The following is a 21804-nucleotide window of genomic DNA, read 5'->3' on the forward strand; positions in this document are numbered from 1 at the left end:
GATCCGATCCTCAATGAGATGGCTACAAGGGACAAGATCGGGAAATCCATCAATACTTTCTTTGAAGAAAACCCAGCTTCTGACACCTCTGTGGCGAACACCTGGGATGCCATGAAAGCGGTAATCAGAGGCACCCTGATCGCCCAAGGAGAGGCCTACCATAAGAATAGGCGACAAACCCGGATAGCCTTGGAGGAAGAACTAGGGGCTGCAGAACAAGCCCTCAAAAAGAAAGGCTGGTCCCCTAGGACACAGAAAGTCTTGCGTATAGCCAGGAAGAAACTGGAAGCCCATTATGCGGAACAGACCGCCCTTCTCATGGCCGGAGCCAAACAATCATATTACTTGAAGAACAACAAGGCAAATAAAATCTTGGTGGCCAAATTAGCCAAACTAAGGCGAACGAACATTATCACGGGCCTACGTGACCCCAAAGGAGTTATCCAATTCTCGGAATCCAAAAAGCAACAACTAGCGGTGGACCACCTCACCAAGATCATGAAGGCCACCACACAAACCAACCACAACAACTGGAATATCTACGTAAAGCTGCGCTACCGCGGCTTCCTGACATGATAAGGGAAAAGCTGGAGGCGCCCATCACAGAGGAAGAGATTGGGGATGCCATTAAGTCACTCAAATCACGAGCCCCGGGCCCAGATGGCTTCTCAGCGAGGTTCTATAAACTATTTAGGCCCCAACTGATTCCCCACCTGGTGACACTTCTCAACTCCTTCAGAGATACAGGATCTGTGACGCCCTCGATGCAGGAATCGACCACCATCCTCCTACCTAAACCTGGGAAAGATCCGAGAGACTGGGCCTCATACAGGCCAATTGCACTATTGAACATTGATGCAAACCTATACTCTAAAATCCTGGCGAACCGCCTTGGTCCCATCCTACCCGAGATCATTCAGCCAGACCAGGCAGGTTTCATCCTACACAGGGCAGCAGGGGATAATATCCGGAGAACTCTTAACTTGGTGGACCTTGCAACCCGGAACTCCCAGAAATTGGTCCCAATGGCCCTAGATGCGACCAAGGCCTTCGACAGGGTGGACTGGACATTTATGAAAAACACCTTGGGGGCCTTCGGCTTTGGGTCAACATTTCAATCAATGGTACTAGCTAACTATGCAGGCCCGAAGACATTCCTAAGAATCAATGGTCACAACTCGGCCCCAAACCCCTGACCGGCGGGACTAGACACGGCTGCCCGCTGTCCCCACTGCTCTTTGCCCTGACCATGGAGCCCTTTGCTCAAAGGATCAGGCTAAACAATCTGATCAAAGGCCCGATGGTCGGCCCTTCGCAACACAAAATAGCTCTGTATGCTGATGACGTCTTACTCATGCTTTCAGAACCCAGCGCCTCCCTGCGACACGCGTTACAAGAAATAACTAGCTATGTAGAGGTTTCCGGCTTCTCAGTGAACTTCACTAAGTCTACGGCCCTAGGCATTGGCCTCACTGCAGGAGAACGGGAAACATTGGCTAAAATGTCCCCAATCACGTGGGAAAAAAGGGTGATCCCTTATCTGGAGGTCTATATCTCAACAGACCCGAAAGACACATACAAAGCAAACTTTCCCCAGCTATTCGGGGAACTGGAAGGGGACCTGAAACGCTGGACGATGCAAGAGATCTCGCTGCTAGGGCGCATTACAGCGTGCAAGATGAACCTCCTCCTGAGGTTCCTTTATGCCTGTGCCTCACTCCCCGTGCCGATCCCCGCTCCAGCCCTCCGGAACCTACAGAGGAAGATGCTGAAATTTATCTTGAGAGGTAAGAAGGCGAGAATTCCCCTAAAGACACTATTAGGGGGCTCCAAATTGGGAGGTCTGGGAGTCCCGGATCTGCAGGCCTACAGGGTGGCAGCCCAATTAGCGCAGGTCCACGCATGGCAGACAATTACAAACCGTCCCAGATGGGTGGAGCTGGAGCAGTCACGAACATCGCTACCACTTCGATTCTTGCCACACATCCCACCCCCTCTCCGCACAAATTGGGGAGACCTCCTCTGGGCAACCAACCACACCCTGAAGTCCTGGGATTGGGCATTGAAACGGAAGGGGGTTCCAAGAGGCTTGAGCCCTCAATCCCCGATCTTCTTTAACCCGGCCTTCTCACCTGGCGCGAGCCCCTGCAACTTCCAAAATTGGATAAACGGCGGCCTTGAAACCATAGACCAGCTGTACGGGGAAGAGACACCCTGACATTCGAGCAATGTAAGGAAAAATTCCAACTCCAGGAACGGGACAGATACACTTATATTCAACTGCGTCACTTGTGTACACACCCCCAAACTCTGCGGGCGGCAACGCGGCCCCCTACTCCCCTGGAACTGACACTCGGGGACCTCCCGGCCCGCGGGAGAGTATCTACCCTATACAGGCGCTTCTTAGGGGACTTCCTGAGCACGAGAACATGCTGCATGGCCCAGTGGGAGGCAGACCTGGGTCACCCGATAGAAGACCAGATCTGGGTGGACATCTGGACCCGAACGCATACCTCATCTACCTGCATCACTAACAGGGAAAGTGCCTACAAAGTCATGTTACGGTGGTATTACCCGCCCCTCAGACTTCATCACATGAACCCCCAAGTGGACTACCTTTCCTGGAGAGGGTGCGGCCATCCGGGCTCTTTTTTCCACATGGGGTGGACTTGTCCACGGATTCAGCAATTTTGGAAGACATGCCTACGGACCATCGCACAAATCACTGGGTCAACGATCCCGCTAGAACCGGAGCCCGTTCTGCTGGGAGCACCGATCCCCACCATCTACCCACGGGCCGGCAACAGAGCAAAATTGCTGACCCAATGCCTACTAGCCGGGAAAACGACTCTGGCCCGCGCCTGGAAGTCCCCAGAGGGCCCCCTCATGGCCCAGTGGTGGACGAAGCTCTGGGACATTCTGGTAGCAGAAAAGGTAACAGCGGCAAAGGCGGGTACCCTCCACAGATTTCAGAACATCTGGGCCCCAGTTCTAGAATACGACCAGCGATTCCCGGCCCTGACCTATAAACCCATTAACTCTCGCTGGACCCTGAGGGACCAGGAAAACCCCGAAAGGGACACAAAGGCTGGGGCGCGAGACATACGGCTTTGGAAGGAGGAGCACAGACCTGGGGTTGGGGGAGGGGCGAGAGGAGGGGCACGACAGAGCGCTTGAGGGTTAACATGCTTAAAATGCTTCAATGATGTTATAAACTGCTGTGTAATTGTCATCCTGCCTTGAATTAAAATAAACAAAGTTAAAAAAAAGAAAGCATAAGAGACATTGCAAATTACGAACTGCTCTAAAGGCTTACCTGGCTGGTCGCCTCTCAGCTGGCACCACTCTGGAAATTCCACACGCGCTGAAGAACACCGCGACCTACAAGGAAAGCGCTTACTAACCGCATCATAGCGTACCTAAGGGAGAAAAAGAGACATTATTAAACAAAGAAAGGCATGCAAGATAGCAACAATACTAAAGAACAGCAATAAGACCTACCTGAACGATATCAAACGGGCCGGCGTCAGTGAAGTAACTGGACCGCACACGCCCACGAAAGGCAACGCGCCCCTGCAAAGAAGGCAGGACGGAGAGCACGCCTAACTCTACCACACGGTGAGGAGAAGGCCCAAGAGGGGCTGAAATCATACGAGGGTGGAGGGAGGATACTTACCCCGGTCGGCCAGTCTTGAACACAGTCCTCCTATATTTTCAGGCAGAACCTTCCCCGCAGACCACATCTGGGCACCACTGAGAAGTCACGGTGGATACCAGGTGAGCGTACGATCCGAGTTGGTTGTTGGAGGCTTGTGCAAGACATGGTACATCCAGGATCAGGATTATTGCGATTGCCAGTTTGATACGTGGGCAGGTCCTGCTGCACATACAGCTTATGTTGTGTAGAGAATTGTGTGGTCGATCTGATGTGCATATCACTGTGGTCTCGTAGCTCTTTGCCGGCTCTCTTTCCCAGCCAGGCTGCTATCCCCCTTCCACCGCTATGTCCACAAGGAAATGTAGTTCTCTGGAGTAAAAACAGAAAGTGGCCAGCTATGTGCTCTGTATGCATGGGCCAAAAAATGTGCTAGTTAGTTCAGACGGTATGGGTGCGGACACACAGTTCCGACAGTGGTGGCATAGCGGTTGGCAGAAACCTTTATTGAGTGTTAAATTAAAAGAAAACCCAATCTTGCACGAATTCCCTGCCTCAACAACACACAATGGTCTGTAAGAATGTCCAAGAACTAAAATTAGTCCACCGTCCTGTGTCAAAAACCTATTTCTAACCCTTACACTTACAACTAAACTAAAGGGGGTTGCTAACCTCTTGGTCCAGAAGAACGACTCCCTTCTTCTGGGCACGCACAGTTCTATGTGTAAGAACTGGCTCCGGAAGGAATGGTTCCCTTCCCCAGGTTGCAGTCTCTTTCCAAATAGGTCAAAGCAAAGTTCCAATTTGGGAAAAACTAAGTTCCAAGCTGACTTCATGCACTGCCAAGAGAATCACTCCATTCTCTTGGCTTACCACAATGTTAAGGAAATACACCAGCGGGTATGGTTCTCTCCCCCTGGTGTTCTCTCATCTTTCGCAATGCCAAGAGGATACCTCACATCTCTTGGCCTTTCACAATGTTCTCAATGCAAAACCAGGGGGAATGACTCCATTCCCCTGGCCTTTCTCACAGTTCTCTGGCAAAACCCTGCTTTCACTATCCTGACTGGTCTTGCTCTGCATGCCCCAACTTCAGGCGAACCGTATGGGTCCAGGACTTGTAGTTCCCCTTCCTGAAAATCTGGCAAACCAGGTGCACTAACCTCCCAGGTACTGCCAGGAGATCGCTTTGGATGCAACTTGATTTTATATGTGGGTCCCAGACCTGTATTTCCCTTCCTTGGGAATGTGGAAGAACTCGTGCACTAAACTCCCAGGTAGTGTCACGAGGAAGACTGCTCTGGATGCCCTCTTCACGTGGGTGCGTGTCCCAGACCAGTTTTGTTCGCTTTCTATCTTTTGGGAAAACACCTTCCTGCTTCCACACTTTTCCTTTGACGTTTCTTAGCGTTAGGATTCCAAACTGCTTCTCTTTGACAGTGCCAGCCTTCCCGGGTACCCCAGTACCTTGAGGGTCTCTCTTGGTGGCTGCTCTTTGGGTTCAGGATCTCAGCACCTCTATTTCAGGCCCTCGCTGTCTCTTTGACAGCAATGGTGTGTTACCGGCACTCTGCTCATTGGCTCCACCTGTCTGGCAAGCGCTGGTCAGCTTCTCTGCCGGTCAGTCCTTCCTCATGACACCATGTACGGTTAAAGATGTAACCATAGCAAGCCCCGGGGGTGCCACCCCTTCCTTTGTATGACAGTTCGGGCATCCCCAAGCCAGCGGCTCCTCCAGGGAAGGCGGAAAACCCCTTCCTGTTTTCCCTCTTCACTTTTGAATACTGTTTGCCCAATAGAATATTGTGGAATACTAGCATGTTACTCAAGGCTCCGAGGATGATTCCCTATGACTCTGCACCTCTTACTCATCACAGTAGCGGATAGTCCTGATGTCACCAAGTAAACCCTACTCTTACCCGTGCCGGTGCTATTTGCAGGATGAGTCATGCTATATCGCATATGAGAGAGAAATAGGGTTGGGGTATGTAGGTGTGAAGGAGATGCATGACAAAAACATGTAGGAACATCAGGGATGCCACTGAAGAGGGTTGGTGAGGAAGGTAGGTAAGGGTAAGGTGAGCTATTGGGATTCAGCGTTCTCCCAAGGTAGTCACTAATCCCATAGTGGATTTCCCTCCCCATGAGATCCACCCGCCGAGTACCACCGCCAGGGGGACTATCAGGTAAAGGCCTCACCTCCCTGGCTCGCGGGAAGGGGTTCCCCCGAGGGGAGAAGTGATGACATCTGGGGATTTGCCACAAGACATACAGGCCTAGCTCCCCTCTGGTGCTCGACAGGCACTGCTAAAGGCCCTGGTAAGCTTCCTGTCCCAGTTTACGAGTGGTCCCCGGTGTCCTCTTGATAGGCTAGATCCGTGACCCTGTCCCAAAAGTCAAGTACCGCCTTACTCCCACGCCTTCTCTCACTGGCTCGAGTAGGCTACTACCCCCTACTGAGCCCTCCCGGCCCTCGCCCTGTATCTAAGAAAGAATAAAACAACCCATGACTGACATGGCTCTCCATCCAAGGTGAAGGTGGAAAACCTATTAAATGAAATGAAACAATTTATTTCGAAATTTCATAAAAGTACACATTAAAATCCACAATATACAAGTATCTAACGTCTCATAAAATGCCAAATTTTTAAACACCAATAGGTTTTCTTAAATATAAAGCATTTTCAAAAAAAAACAAATAGAATCAGCCACATTCTTACAGGGAACAGAAAATAGCATCTTGGCTTTATCTAGCGTGCGACCTGGGCACAATTTAAAAATATGCAAAAGTCAAGGTCTTCCCTTTCATCCAAGTATCTTTAAAGAATGACAATAAAAAATGTATTAAGTCATCCACTGTAGTGCCATTACAAGAACAAAAAGGTTTTGTGACCTGGGTCCTACTCCTAGACCAACTAGCCACCACTGAGACTAAAGGTTGGCAATTTGTTCCAAAATTAAATATTGAATCCCTTTTTTTATTGGATTTTCTGCTACAGAAAAACAAATTTCCACCGTGATCCCGCCACAATGAATGTTACAAGGTCTGTCTGCTCTAGTTAACCAAAGCTTATCTCCCATTCTAGGGCCCAATAACGCATTTTTTTTATTCCCTCCCACATCTCTTGTCTGTATCCCCTTTGAACCAGTCTCTTACAATGTTTTTTGGCAGATCGATCGTTTTGAGATCGGCAGGGCTTGGAATAAGTAAAGGACCCGGGGGGGGAAATTATGATTTTAATAGTATTCATTCTCCCCAGCCACGATACCGACAGAGGGGTCCACACCTGCAATCGTTTTGATTCTGCACTTACAAGGGCTGAAAGTTTGCTATGTATAGCTGCCCCCAATGTATGTGTAAGGGGCAACCCTAGTACTCAGATGGTTTTAAGGTACCCAACGCAGCTGCGTCGCAGCTTTAGCTCTGATTACCATGCGTTGTTTGACTGACAAATTTAATATTTCTGATTTTGTGACAATCTTTAAATCTGCAACCAGGCTGAACCTTTCCAATTTGTGGAGAGCCGCAGGGAGTGAGTGAACTGGGTCCGTAACTGTGGAGATTGTCATCCGCATATGCAATTGGCGTATGCAAGTCTCTGTCGAATGGTATACCTTTGATCTCCCTTGTTTGGCGCATTTGCGACAAGAGTGGTTCTAAGTGTAATGCATACAGTAGGGGGGAGCGAGGACAGCCCTGTTTTGTACCTCTCCGTAGTAAAACCGGAAGGGATAATGGACCATTTAACAAAAATCTAGCAGAAGGACTAGCATAATTAGCTTGTATTATCGCAATATATTTGTGGCCAAATCCAATTGCTTTCATGGTATTAAAGAGAAAGGATCATTCGACGCGGTCAAATGCCTTCTCGGCGTCTAGAGATATAAGCACTGCGGCATCCCCTTTTTTGGCTACTTTTTCCAGCAGGTGACACACCCTCCTAAGATTATCCTGGGTCTGGCGATGTTTTATAAACCCTGTTTGATCGGGGTGGACTAGGGTGGGTTTTAGAAATTCCAGATGTTTGGCCAGGATTTTAGTGTAGATCTTAGAGTCTAAATTCATAAGCGCTATTGGGCGATACGACCCGCATTTCAGTGGATCGTTCCCTGGTTTGGCGAGAGAATTATTTTAGCTTATTACATAGTGGCCGGCATTTTACGCAAGGTGGTAAATGAATTTAAGGTCAGTGAGTTCGGGGGCAAGAGTTGTGCAGAATTCTTTGTAAAAGGAGGCATAGTATCCATTCAGACCCAGTTGAAGTTGGAGGTTTCGCTATTACGAATAGTACCTCCTCTCTGGTGATATCTGCTTCGGGTTATTCTCTATCTGGGGAGGATACACTATTTAGTTGAGTAGCTTGTAAATATTTGTGCTGGAATAGTTGGTCGGGATGGTCCGAATCATACAGGGACGAGTAAAAGGTCAGAAACTGGGCAATGATGTGTTCAGTTGTCGTCACGCTTGAACCTGTCTGGTCCCTCTACCTCCAGGATTGTTCGGGCCGCATTTCTCTGTTTTAATTGTCTTGCCAATAATTTATCAGTTTTGTTAGACTTAATATGGAATTTTTGCTTTAAGTAAATCAGGCTCTTCTGAGCTTGTTCTCATGCAACAGATCTAATTTGCCCTTTGCATTCCGCTGCTGTCGTGGACTGGAGTTTGTCTCCATCCGTTTCATGGTATTTCCAACTTCAGTTGGAAAATCGGATTCTATTCTGTGCTTTAGTTTACCCCTGAATGCTTCAGCCGCTATTCTCTCGCAGCTTTATGTTGCTTTAAATGCATCCCAGAGTATACCGGTCCCCATTTCCACTCTGATGTTAAAGGAGAAGTACTCTTATTATTTTGCACTCTGTCGTCGCAGACGGTTTGATCCGCTAATAGCGCGGTTGAGAATTTTCAACTCCATAATTTGGGATGAGATGCCGGAAGGGCAAGATCAAAGGTGATTGGGGCATGATCTGATATGGTTATAGTGTGGGTGTGAATATTTGCTATTCTACCTATCAAGATAGGCGAGGCCCAGGTATAGTCAAAATCCGGTTGAAAGGTTTGTGGACATGGGAGTAATGGGTGAATGCGATTTCATCCCACCGCAAGGTTTTCCATACATCACAGAGTGCCAACTGTTCACATTTTTCATTAAGGGCTTGTGAGGCCAGAGGTTGGGCGTACTTAGTTTTGGAGCTTCTATCCCGGGAGTGGTTCCAAGCTATATTAAGATTCCCCAGAAATATCGTCTCGCCTTCACTGAAGTGTTCTAGTTTCTGTACGACAATTTTTAAAAACCCTTTTTGGCCTAGGTACGGGGCGTAGATGAAAGCTATTTTCAGGGTAAGAGGACCTAATTGGAGGGATAAAAAGATGTATAGCCCCTCCTTATCAGCTTGTGTTTTTAGGATCGTCACCTGGTTACCTGCTTTGAACACTAATAGTACCCCAGCTCCTTTCCCATTGGCGTTGTCTTGAGTGATCTTGGGGTATTGTTGAATTTTTGCCTATGTCGGTCCTGGAGTCTAATATGCGTTTCCTGAAGTGCGACCAGGTCGGGTTGGTGTGTGGAAAGGAGACATTCCAGTTTCCTTCTTTTGACTGGGGTGTTTAGGCCGCTAATGTTGAGGGTCAGGCACCGGAATGTAATTGCGTTGTGTGGTCTTCATTTTCAGGGATATCTTGCTAATCAGAACCTGTGTTGCCTTTTGTGCGTCAACCCCGCCCACCCCTGTCTACCGCCCGCCTTCGCCAAACATTTACCATAACCAAAACCTCCCCCTCGCTCCCCCCACCAAAAACACTTTAACAGAAGTTCCTCCACCCCCTCTCACTCCCTGGTGTCGGCCACCTTTGCTAAACATTTTTCGGACGCAGTCCGTGGAGGCAACCTACTAATAAAACCAGGAACAAACATGCAGTGAATACTAAAACCCCTTCCCTTACTTATTGGTGGATTCCAAGACGAGCACCAACCATACTCCGGCATTGTTGCTTTGGGCAAAGTTAGTTCGGTAACAGCCCCATCAGCAGCCAATTCCTTCTTTTTCAGGAGTCCCTTTAATAGTTGGGGTATTCAGGTATTCAATGCTGTGCTATCCAGAGACTTTTTCTGGGTTTTGCTGTGAATGCATTCTTTAGTGGTCCATTCCCATAGTCTAGGTCCCTGGGGATGTAGTCGTGGATGGGCGCTGGGCCAGATTGTTCCTCCAACTCAAGTCGCATGATCCGGGCCCCCTCCTCTTTTGATGTCACTCGGTATGGTTTGCCCTCCCAGTTGAAAAGGAGACCAAAAGGGGAAGTCCATCTGTATGGCACCTTTTTAACTTGCAAATGCAACAGCAGACTACGCATCTCCCTTCTTTTCGGCAAGGTCAGCAGCGAGAGGTCTTGAGTGTGATTGGGGCTGCCCTTCTCGCCGCCCTCAAGTACTGTTCTTTTTGCGGGTAGCAACCTAGTGTAGCAAGGACGTCTCTGGGGCAGGCACTCATGTCTTTGCAAATTGGGCCCACCCTGTGGATCCGGTCGATTGGGATATCCATCACCCCCTCTGCGTTCAAGAGGTCTTTGAAAATAGTCAGTACTTCATTTTTTAAATCCAAGTTGCGCTTAGCCTCTGGGACATTTCTAATGCGGAGGTTGGACCACCGATATCTGTTCTCAAGGTCTTCACACTGCAGCTCAATATTCTGTGTAATCCTGGTCAGATGTTCTAGTAGCTCGTCTAATTTCGTTCAGTCTTGGGGCAGGTCTTGAAGTGCTTTTTCATTGGTTTCGACCCTTTCCTCGAGAGAGGAAATGTCCTTCATTATTACCGCTAGTTCCGCCTTAAATTCACTAGTGAAGGTATTGAATTGTACCTGCAGGGAGGTGGCAAGCCTAACCTGGAATTCCGGAAAACAGATTAAATCCCTTTTAAGTGGGCTGATAAACCAGCTAGTATAATTCTCCACGCTCAGCTGTGGGCTGTGCTCCCGAAAACATTGCCCCACAGACTTTTCCATTTTGTAGCTTTGGCAGGTTATTTCTTTATTTTCTATGAAGGCAGCTTTACATTTTGAAATAGTAATTGCCCCTTGTTCAACGGCCTAATTAATGAGTTACTGAGGCCCAGTGAAAACAGGAGTTGCTTTATGTATTGCAGCCATAGACAAACCTACTATCCTGTCTGAGTGACTGCTACAAGGAGTAGCAACCTGTTCTGCCCATTGCCATGGACTTATCTGCTAGACCAAACACACCTCTCTAGGTTCTCACTCCTGTAAGCATTCAAAAAGATTCTGGTGTTTGGTAACCACCCACACCTGAACATCCCTGATTGTTCTCGTTTTCTTTCTCAGCTGATCACTGTTCCTCCAACTTCTCATTCAAAATATGTATGGCTTTCCCAACAGCTCCCTCTCCACTTCCCCCTTCCTTTCCTGCATGTCCCACCTGAACCCGCTTCTCCTTACGGTCATTTCCACTTACCCCTCCTGCGCAACTGGCATCCATTCACCAATCTGCAAAGCGTTCCTGATCTCCCTTTTACAATTCAGTATGTCAAGGATATGGCACTCCTAACATGCTTACAGCAATCCTCTCTTCAACCTACAGGTCTTTGCCAGGACCTACGCAGCTTGGTTCATAGGACCGCAGACTTACCCATACTAAAAACAACTGCTAGCCTCCAACAAACCCTGAAAACTATTGACTGGTCTCTTCCCACTCACTACTACAAGATTCTGTAGCTTAGAGTTTTCAACCATATCGCCACTTTCTTGGAAACAAACTTAGTGATTGCCACCATTCTCTCAAATCCAGGTGTTGTAGGCACCATTACTTCTAATGGTTACGATTCTCCCTTAGAGTGAGATATATAATCAAGAATCAAACCGTAATTTCTTTAAAACCCTCGGCTAAGGGTATATTCTATAAAGCCTTTAACAGAGTGAATTAGATCAAGTTAAAATAACATTAGGTTCTTCAAATCCTATACTGAGACGATGTAGAGGAGCTCAGAGGTGCAGAACTGTAGTGAGCAGTCTAGTGGTTCTAATGACCAACCCTTGAGCAGGACTTTCAAATATGTAAGGCACAGACTATTAGGCCAGCCTGTTCTGGGAATGGGCCTGTAAACCCACTCTCTGCATCCTGTGTGCTAAACTTACTCCAGTCCCAGATGGCACATTCTCATTAATGGACAAACCACCAGCACCTAAAGGTCACACAAAGCACACACATTCATCTTTATGCAACTCGGCCTATAGTCTACCCTTGTCCATCCATGGCAACTATGAAAGTATGGACCCCCCTCAGAGGTTCCCTCAATATTAAGAATGCCAGCCTGACCCTTGTACCAGTCTGCTGCATAGATCCTCAGACTTCCTGGTATTAACTGGGAAGCACTAGCCTTTGGAGTCACTGAAAGGACCTCAGCAAGGACCGGCCATGGTGCCACCATGTGCCAATGTTGTTGGACCCCGAGAGGACCTTGCGCCATCACCAGTTGACAGAGTCCTGCTGTGGCAACAACCAAATCAACTAGTATAAAGTGAACCGTGAGCTAGTGGGTAATACAACCTCTGCACCTTGGCATTCAAGAAAGCAAGCCATCAAAGCCAACTGGGACCCTGGACTCTCAGAATCTACACCAATAGCAACCACTATTGGTTTTCTGAGCTATAGAGCCTGATCAGGACAGACCACCCACCCACCCACACAAAGCCTAATCCTCAGCTATCTCCATGTAAAGCCCATCATTTCAGTATGGCAGCCCCTCCCCCCCACTCTCCCAGTGGTGTATCAAGAATCCACTAGAGTACTTTTGGAATTAAGCTCACAAGTGAAATCATTACTACTGCCCCCATTGTGCACTACCGATATCTACATAGTACCCAGTATTTAGGGGTTACCATAGTGCTTGAACATTCTGGAAAGGAAGACCTGCATCCCTACAATCTGAAGACTGGCCTTTGATCCCTGAGTGAGTCTTCTGAATGCCCCACTGGATGAGTTCCAGGGGCCTTTTTTCTCCAATAGAATGTTTGCATTGTACCTTGGAAACCATGTAACCTATGAACCTTTACTTCTGAACACCTGTGAGGGTGTACCATTCTCACCAGCTCCCTGTGGACTATTTATTTCAACTGTTCCATGTTCTTACATTTAGAGTTTTCTGAACTAGATGTAAAGGTACAACTCCGGTCACCTTCCCAGAAGGCAGAATTGGATCACTCAAACCACATCACCCTTCGGTCCTCTGGTTCCAACTTTCTGCACGTCAAACACTTCTCCAAGCAGAGAGTGGGAGGTATGGCTGTCGGCTGGCTCCTCCCTCTGGAATGGCCTTCCTTCCCCCCTCTGACTTGAGCTGGACCTTCTAAAATTCCAGAAACGTCCCAATACTTTCCTTTTCTCCTCTTCTTTCCCTCTCCCCCTCCGCGCTAACTCTCCCCACTGTCCCTTCAGTGTCATACAAGCCCCAGACCAAGCCTGACGAGTCCCTGCATCCTTGTTCCAGCACTTGCCTTCGGTCTCTTTTTCCTGGACCAGCCAAATGTGGTCCTCCCTTTCCACAGCACTCATCCTCCCTTTCCCCCTTTTCCCCTGGCACACTTCCTCGACTAGCTCAACCTGGCCCTCCCTGCCAACAGCATTCCTTTTCCCCTGGCACTTGTCTCTGGGCGCCCCAGCACTTCCCTTCCCTGCGGGCATCCCACTCCTGCACTTCTCCCGCTACCCCTCACCCCTGCACTTATCAACCTTCTCAAGCACTTGCATGGTAGGATGGTAAGAAGGCCAATATAACCGTTTCTTGTTTTTGGTTCCTCTATGCTCACGATTCCCTTGCACCCCCCCACTCCCCCAACACCCCTTCTTGTCTTGTGGCACCTGGGGACACTGGTGTAAAGGCACCGTAAAAAAATGTCAAATAAAATAAATGTACACGTCCTCCCCATTCAGAGTCACGTACGCCTAGATAGCATAACACTACAATATATCAGATTCTCCAAAGCAGGATGCTTGTATCAAAGGCTCAAAAGTCATGACAAGGTGCTTGCGGCAATAGGGCCACCCCTCCCAAATGGAATACATGCTTAGCAGGGTCCTACCTGCCATGATGCGGGCTGCTCGCTGGTGGTAAGAAGGCGGCCCAACTTTTCATACAAGTTGCTCAGCAGCTCTGCTCCAAGCATCTCGTAAATGTACATTAAGGTGTCCGAGATATCCACCCTAGACAGGGAAAATAAGAGAAAACAAACAGAAGGGGAGTAAAGCAACATGAATGATAGATGCGAGTGTGTTTAACTGTAAAGCAGGGAGTTCAAGGCCTGATATCTCAGACTACCATGGCCTGATATCAGCACCAGGCAGAGGTCTCTGTCAGTGTTCGTCTCCCCACACAAAGTTCATTCACCTATTGTCCGTGATGTTCTCACTTCATTAAGACTCATCGTAAGAATTTTGTGTTTGAGGGCCGTTAACAGTGGCTTTTTGCAGTTTGAACTCCATCACTCCTAGAGCAAATGAACAGCAGCGTGCCTTCTACAGCTACACCTAGGTCTGTACCACATCACACCCAACAGTGGGTCGTTAGTGATGGTTTTCCCATGTTAGTACACTACCTCACCAACAAATAATAGTTACTCTCAGGAGTGGGTGAAGTCAGAATGCAGTATAGATGAAGGGCAGAGCAAGGCAGTGCAGCGAGGAGGACATATTGTAGAGGTGGTAAAAGAAGGAAGAGTGAAGAAAAGGTGGAGAGGATAAAGAACAGAGTAGTGGACATGAAATGAGTAAACAAAACATAGCAGCACAGTGGTATGGATAAACAGCAGAGCAGAGGAGATAGAGAGAAAAATGCAGAGTGGTGGCGAAAGAAGAGAACAGACCAGAACAGTCATAAAAGAGTAGAGTAAGTTCTAGGAGTAAGATGGAGTATTGCAAAAGATGAAGAGCGGTGGAATACAGACGAGATGAAGGGGATGAGAAAGAAATGCAAAGAGGAGTATGATGGGAAGAGGAAAAAGGAAAAACCATAATAGGGAAGAGAGGAGGCCAGAGAAGGCAAAGAAAGGTGGAAGGTGGACAAAGAAGGAATAGAGACCAAACTCTAGAATCTCAGTCCTGGTAACGATCTTACAGTTGTGGAAATATTATAAAGTACCAACAAAAAGCTTAAAAACGACCACTATTTTTGAATTTTTTTATTTGTTTTAATTGATAAACAATTTTTACAAAGAAAGTTAAGAAGAGCATCATGTTTATCCATAAAATACATTCACTTAGAAGTGGCGCTCAATCCACCATGCGTCTTATCTTTTGGCTGGGCCGTATATTCTCCATTGTTTGGAAGGATTTTTGTCACAAACTAAACCCACAGTTATAACCAGAGCGGTTTTTCTCCACTCATTGAAGTCGCCCACCATTTCCCTACACTATTTATTTATTTATGGCATTTGTTATACTCCCAGACCCTGGGGTATCAAGGCGTAGGTTCAAGAAATCTTACATCTCTGGTTACAATCGAAGAGAACAAGTTACTTACCAACTGGTAACGTTCTTTCGATTGGATGTTCCTCCAACGTATTCCTCATTTTAGATGTATTCCATTAAGCTTTGCTGCTCTTCGGAAATTTTTTCGGCAGGGGCGCCGTGCGTCGATGTCGAGTCGATGGTCCTTCGAAGGCCTCCGTCGAGGGTGACGTCATCGGGTGTATAAGTAGCACACGCGGCGCCCGTTGGCCTCAGTTCTGTTTTTCCATCTTTTTTATCTGTGATCTTGTACTGTGTAGATTGTGCCGGCAGACAGTTATCAGCCTTGCGAGATTTGAGATGGCAATAACCCGGAAAAATCTACAGAGGGGTAGGCAGGGAGGGCGATGAGGAATACGTTGGAGGAACATCCAATCGAAAGAACGTTACCAGTTGGTAAGAAACTTGTTCTTCGTGTGGATTGTGTCCTCCAATGTACTCCTCATCTTAGATAGACTCCCAAAGCAGTATTTTGCATACTTTCTCTGGAGGAGGGGTCATATTTTTCCCCACCAATGCCCTTACATGGCGGAATAAAGCACTGCTTTTCAAAAAGTCAGCTCCCTAGACTGGGAAGCATCCAGGCTATAGAATTTTGAGAAGGTATAAAGTGAAGACCAAGTTGCTGCTTCGCAAATGGACCTTATTGGGACACCTCTTTGAAGGGCCGTGGAAGAGACGATGCCTCTGGTGGAATGAGCCCAACCCTTCTGGTGGGTCTTTTTGTGCTAGTCTGTAGCATTCTGAAATGCAAAGCACAATCCAGCGTGAAATTGTCTGTTTTGTCCAGTTTCCTTCCTGTGTAGCCTATAAACAACTGGTTGTCCACTCCAAGCCTAGAAAGTCTAGAGATGTAAAAGCTTAAAGCTCTTTTTGGATCCAGTCTGTGTAATCTTTCTTCCTCTTTAGAAGGATGAGGTGGAGGATAGAATGAGAGTAAAACAATTTTCTGACTTAAATGAAAATCAGATATTACTTTTGGTAAAAATGATGGTTCAACCCTCAATACAACTCTGTCCTTATGGAACACAGTATAGGGTGGCCCAGAAGACAGTGCCTGCAATTCGCTCACTCTTCTTGCTGACGTTAGAGCAACTAAAAAGGCCATTGTCCACGTTAGTAATCTTAATGGACACGTGTGCATAGGCTCAAAAGGGGCACACATTAAGAATTTTAGTACTAAATTTAGATCCCAAATCGGTACTTGAAATGGGTGAGGAGGAAACACATTAGTGAGACCTTTTAAGAATTGTGTTATCAAAGGAATTTTGAAGTAGGAGCATTCTACCGATGAGCGCTTGAAAATGGAAAGCGCCGCAAGGTAACCTTTTATTGTTCCGATATTCAGACCTCTATGTGCTAGGGTCAGAAGGAAAGATAGTACTTCCGAATAGAAGATAGAAAAGGATCGACATTCTTTTCCCTGCACCAGTTGCAAAACTTTTTCCAACGGCAACGGTATAGAGACTTTTATGCTGGCATTCTTGCCGAAAGCAACACCTCCATAACATCATCTGGAAGGTTCCAATCCCTGTATCTCAGCCTTTCAGATACCAAGCATGAAGGTTGAGTGTTCTGACCTCCCATTTGAGACAGGAGGGTCTCTCTCTGAGGAAGACATACTGTAGGACAGATGGACATATCTAGAAGGTCCGGATACCACGTTCTCCTGGCCCAATCCGGAGCAATTAGGATCATGCGGTTCCCGAAGCGTCTCAGCCTCCCGATGACCTGAGGAATGACGGGAATCGGAGGGAACGCGTACAATAGTGGGAACTTCCAATCCACCACGAACGCGTCCACCAGGGCTCCTCTCGGGGGAAATTCCCTTGAGCAATACCTTTTGCATTTTCGGTTGGTACTGGTTGCGAATAGGTCTACCTGAGGGGTTCCCCAAAGGGCGAAGATCTCTTGAATGACTTCCTGCGCCAATTCCCATTCGTGGAACACTGTGCTCTGCCTGCTCAGAGCATCTGCTGTCATTTTCCCTTCCCCGGCTAGATGAATTGCTGTTAAAGAGATTCCCTCCTGAATCACCCAATACCAGAGCTGCATTGCCTCTGCACAGGGGTAGTGACCCCACACCTCCTCTTTTGTTTAGGTAGTGCATGGCCACTGTGTTGTCCGTCATTCTTTCCCCTGACAGATGGCAGGAAGGCCTTCAGCGCTAGTCTGATTGCCCTCAGCTCTAAAAGGTTGATATGTAGTTTGGACTCCGATGGCGACCAACAACCGTTGATTGTCAAATCGTTGGCATGTGCTCCCCACCCCATGAGTGAGTCGTCCGTCACTACAGTGATCTCCGGCTATGGATGCCAAAAAGATTCTCCTTTTAGGATGTTCTCTGTACAGGTCCACCATAGAAGGTCTTGTCTGACCTTGTTCGGAATCTGAAGAAGATCCATCATTTGACCCGAGAACTGGGACCACTTATTCTTTAGGGCCCATTGAAGGGATCTCATTCTCAAGCGTGCCTCTGGCACCAGAAAGATGCAGGATGCCATGAGGCCGAGCAACCTTACAAAGTCGTAAGCCTGGAGATTTTGTGCATTTTGGAATTTGGAAACCATCTGAAGAATGTCTTGAGCCCTCGTCTTGGGAGGCAAGCTCTTTCCCAAGGATGTGTCTAGTACAGCTCCTATGTACTGAAGCTGTTGGGAAGGAGTCATCTGTGACTTCTTGAAATTGAGGGGGAAGCCCAGTTTGTGGAGGAAGTGGCAGGTGACTTTCAGATGATCCAGTGCTTACTCGGCAGAACGCGCTCTGATCAACCAATCGTCCAGGTAGGGGTAGACATGAATCCCACCTCTCCTGAGGTGCGCTGACACCACTACCATTAACTTGGTGAAGCCCCTCGGGCGGAGGTCAACCCGAATGGCAGGACTCGAAACTGATAGTGTGAGTCGCCAACTATGAACCTCAGGTATTTTCTGTGTTTGAGATGAATCGGCAAATCAAAATAAGCATCATGGAGGTCTAATGACACCAACCAGTCCTGGAGTTGAAGGGCCTGAAGGATCTGAGAAAGGGTAACCATCTTGAATTTGTCTTTCCTGAGGAACTTGTTCAAGTTAAGTCCAAGATGGGTCTCAGTCCTCCGTCATTTTTGGGGATCAAAAAATACGGGAAGTACCAACCCTTGTTCCTCTCCGCTGCAGGTACTGGTTCTATAGCACCTTTCTCCAGCAGGGTTAGAACTTCCTGCTGTAGAAGCAGGTTTGAAAACTTCAACGGGTGTCTCCCTGGTGGATTGCTTTGAGATTGCTTTAGAAAAGGAAGGCAGTAGCCTTGGGCTATTACTTCAGATGTTTGGGCTCTAGAAATAATGGCTCGCCATTCTTGCGAGATGCTGCGACAGCCTGCCTCCTACAGGTGTTTCGTGGTGCAAGTCCTCAAAGTGGTTTTGTGGCGGATGTTGCAGCTGCTGATGGCAAAGAGGCTGCAGCTGGAGCTGGCTTAACATGTTTTCCTCGTCCACCACGAGTGGCCTTTCTTTGGCCCCTTTGACTGGCCATTCCTCTCATCTTTCCATATAAGATGATAACAATGGGATCGTCCCCTCCATGATTACCCTTGCGCACGAAAAGGCTGAGGTTGCCTAATAGCAGCTCCTAAAGATTTGGCCGCTGCTTTTGAGGTCTGCAACCTCTCAAGGCTCTGGTCAGCCTTGTTGCCAAAAAGGTGAGACCCATCAAAAGGCATGTTCAGAAGGCGGTTCTGTACGTCCGGTGCAAAACCCGACTTCCGTAACCACGCAAACCTGCGCATTACCGTGCTAGTGCCCATGGACCTGCTTACACTATCCGCAGTGTCCAATCCAGATTGAAGGGATTCCTGCATGGCCTCCTTTCCATCTCTAACGATGGCTAGGAAACCTTCCCTTTCTTCCCCTTCTGGTATGTGCTCCGCCGCCATTGCGATGCACTCCCACAGTGTGTATGAAAATTTTGCCAAGGCACATGTGGAGTTGGCAGATTTTAATGCCATGCTCCCGGCTGAAAATACCTTCCGTGCCCAACCATCCACGCGCTTATCGTCCCTGTCTGGAGGGAAAGACGGGTACGCAAGTTTGATGGAAGATATGGCTGCCTGTATGACCAGACTTTTGGGAGTTGGATGTTTTGACAGATAGCCAGGGTCGCTACTGGCTGGGCGGTATTTTGATGCGAGGGACTTATTTACCGGAGGAATAGAATCCGGAGTTTCCCAATTCTTGGCCACCCTGTTTTGTAAGGCTACATGAAAAGGTAGTACTGGGTCTTCAGTGGGACCATGGTCCAATATGTCTGTTAAATAGTCTTGGACGAATTGGGCTGGTGGTCTAGCCCATCCCAAGTAATCTACCACCTTGGTCATTAACTGAAGGTAAAATGGACTGGCATGCTTTCCTGGATCAGGTCTACCAAAGTCATTCTCAGGAGAAGCGTCAATGGCACTTGCACTATGTAAAGACTCCACCAAATCCCTCATTCTGGGGTGCCATATTCCAGTCCAAAAGGTACATTTTCCTCCTCGGATCTCTCCTGTTCCTCAAAGATTGAGGTCAAGGATTTGAAAAACTCCTTCCTAGGGAGAGGCTTGAAAACCTTCTCTGGGACGGGAGGAGAAAGAGGTGTAGTACCAGGTTCTGAGGAAAATACATGTTTTGAAACTTTACCCTGGCTTGGTTGGAGCCTTTGGCGCCGAAGGTTTCGGCGTCGATAAAGACGTCGACGACATAGTGGTCGTCGACAGGGTCTGCTTCGAGGGCGTCAAGGCAGTCTTCGACGATTTTCCCTTCGAGGTGCGACAGTTCTCGGATGGCGTCAGTGACCTCTAGCGGTCGACTCGACTCGAGCGTTTATCGCTCGGCGTCCTGGAAGGTTCCCTATCCTTCCTTTTACGATCACCCGGGCTCAAGGGCGCGCGAGTGTCAGAGCGATGACGCTCCCGGCCAGCTTCTGAAGAAGGCGCGGACCGAGGCTTCGCCTTCTCAAACACCTCCATCATCTTGACCCTGAATGCTTCCCACTCTTCGGAAGACGAATGTTTCGTGGGGCATTTCATTTTTTTCGGAGACTCGTCTGACGATGAGGTGGAGGGAGACCCATTGCGTAGTTTCTTCGATTTTTTGGACGAAGACGACGAGCGATGAGAATCGCTTTGGGATCTAGATCGATGCCTTTCGCGTCAAGGAGATTTTTCCTCATGGGGTCTCGACTCGACGCTAGAGGCTTTTCGAATCTTCCGACCTACAAGTAGCTTTCCTCTCCTTTCTCGCAAGGCCTTCCCAGTCATCGCCTGACACTTCGAACAGGCCTCCATGTCGTGGCCTTCTCCGAGGCACCACAAACACTCGCGGTGCGGGTCCGTGATCGACATTTATGAGCCGCACGACTTGCATTTCTTAAAACCCGAACTCGGGGTCGTGGTCGGCGTTGATGACGAGGACATAATTCTTCTTGTTATATTATATTTCTTCACAGAACTCGAGGCGCGCTGAATTTTCAAAGCAACGTAACTGCGGAAAAACGGAACTGAGGCCAACGGGCGCCGCGCGTGCTACTTATACACGCAATGACGTCACCCTCGACAGAGGCCTTCGAGGGACCATCGACTCGACATCGACGCACGGCACCCTCTGCCGAAAATAATTCCGAGGAGCAGCAGAGCTGGATGGAATACATCTAAGATGAGGAATACGTTGGAGGACACAATCCACTCGAAGGTTAGTTACATGCAGGATACAGTACACCTCTTGGCTAGTACATTTGAGTCGCAGAGTACAGGGGGAATACATAGACAATTACATTTGGCACCTAGTGCCATGAAGTAAGTCGTAGGTACAGTGTCAGGGAAAAGACGTGATGGACAGTACAAGGTTGTGTGCTTAATCGGGTAAGCAAAGAGAATGCTACTGATTAGTATCTGTTGAAAAGCCAAGTTTTTAGGTATTTCTTAAATTGCTGGTGGGAGGGCTCATTTCTGGTAAGGAGTGGAAGGGAGTTCCAGGTTTTGGGCGCCATCAATGGAAAGCTGCTCCCTCCTTCTCTGGTGGATTTGAATTGAGGTATGAAGAGCTGGATGCTGTATTTCGATCTCAGTGTTCTGGTGGACTTAAATGGTGCCGTCTTGGTCAGGCACTTGAGTAATACTGAGAGTTTTGAAGATGATTCAAGCTTTCACAGGACGCCAGTGTACTTCCCTACTAGTGGTCGAAATATGGTCAGATGTTTTCATGCAAGGGCAGCTCGCAGCGCTTTATTTTGCAGTAATTGAAGTTTTGCTACATTGGTATTAGAGGTTCCTAGCACAAGTACATTACAATAGTCTAATTTAGACAGATGAGCGCACAAGCAAGAGTAATGCAGTTTTGAGGAGTTAAAAATTGCCGACTTAAGCCAATGAGTTTAGCTGTATAGGAAGTGTATGATGAAAGGGCACTGATCTGTTTGGTCATTGTAAGGTTGGTATCTAAATAGATACCCAGCGTTTTAACCCTTTTAAGAACCTTTATAGATGAGCCATCGATAGTGATGGCTGAGTAGTCCGGGTGGATAGATTTGATTTTAGCGGGTGAGCCGACAATGAGAATCTGTCTTTTCATCGGTGAGACAAACTATATGATGGCATATACATTGTTTCCTGCAGAAGAGAG

General features: G+C 47.8%; 1 protein-coding gene across 2 annotated transcripts in view; it reads right to left on the reverse strand.

Moving 5' to 3' along the window:
• Positions 1 to 21804, reverse strand: part of IPO13 (importin 13) — an 848611-nt gene that overhangs the window by 327923 nt on the left and 498884 nt on the right. For both annotated transcript variants that reach the window (XM_069642404.1, XM_069642403.1), the window contains exon 6: positions 13745 to 13865. In XM_069642404.1, the coding sequence (XP_069498505.1) occupies positions 13745 to 13865 (121 nt within the window). The remainder of the gene's footprint in view (positions 1 to 13744; positions 13866 to 21804) is intronic.

This window comes from Ambystoma mexicanum, chromosome 1q (assembly GCF_040938575.1).
Source record: "Ambystoma mexicanum isolate Mex_15411 chromosome 1q, UKY_AmexF1_1, whole genome shotgun sequence".
Classification (NCBI taxonomy): domain Eukaryota; kingdom Metazoa; phylum Chordata; class Amphibia; order Caudata; family Ambystomatidae; genus Ambystoma; species Ambystoma mexicanum.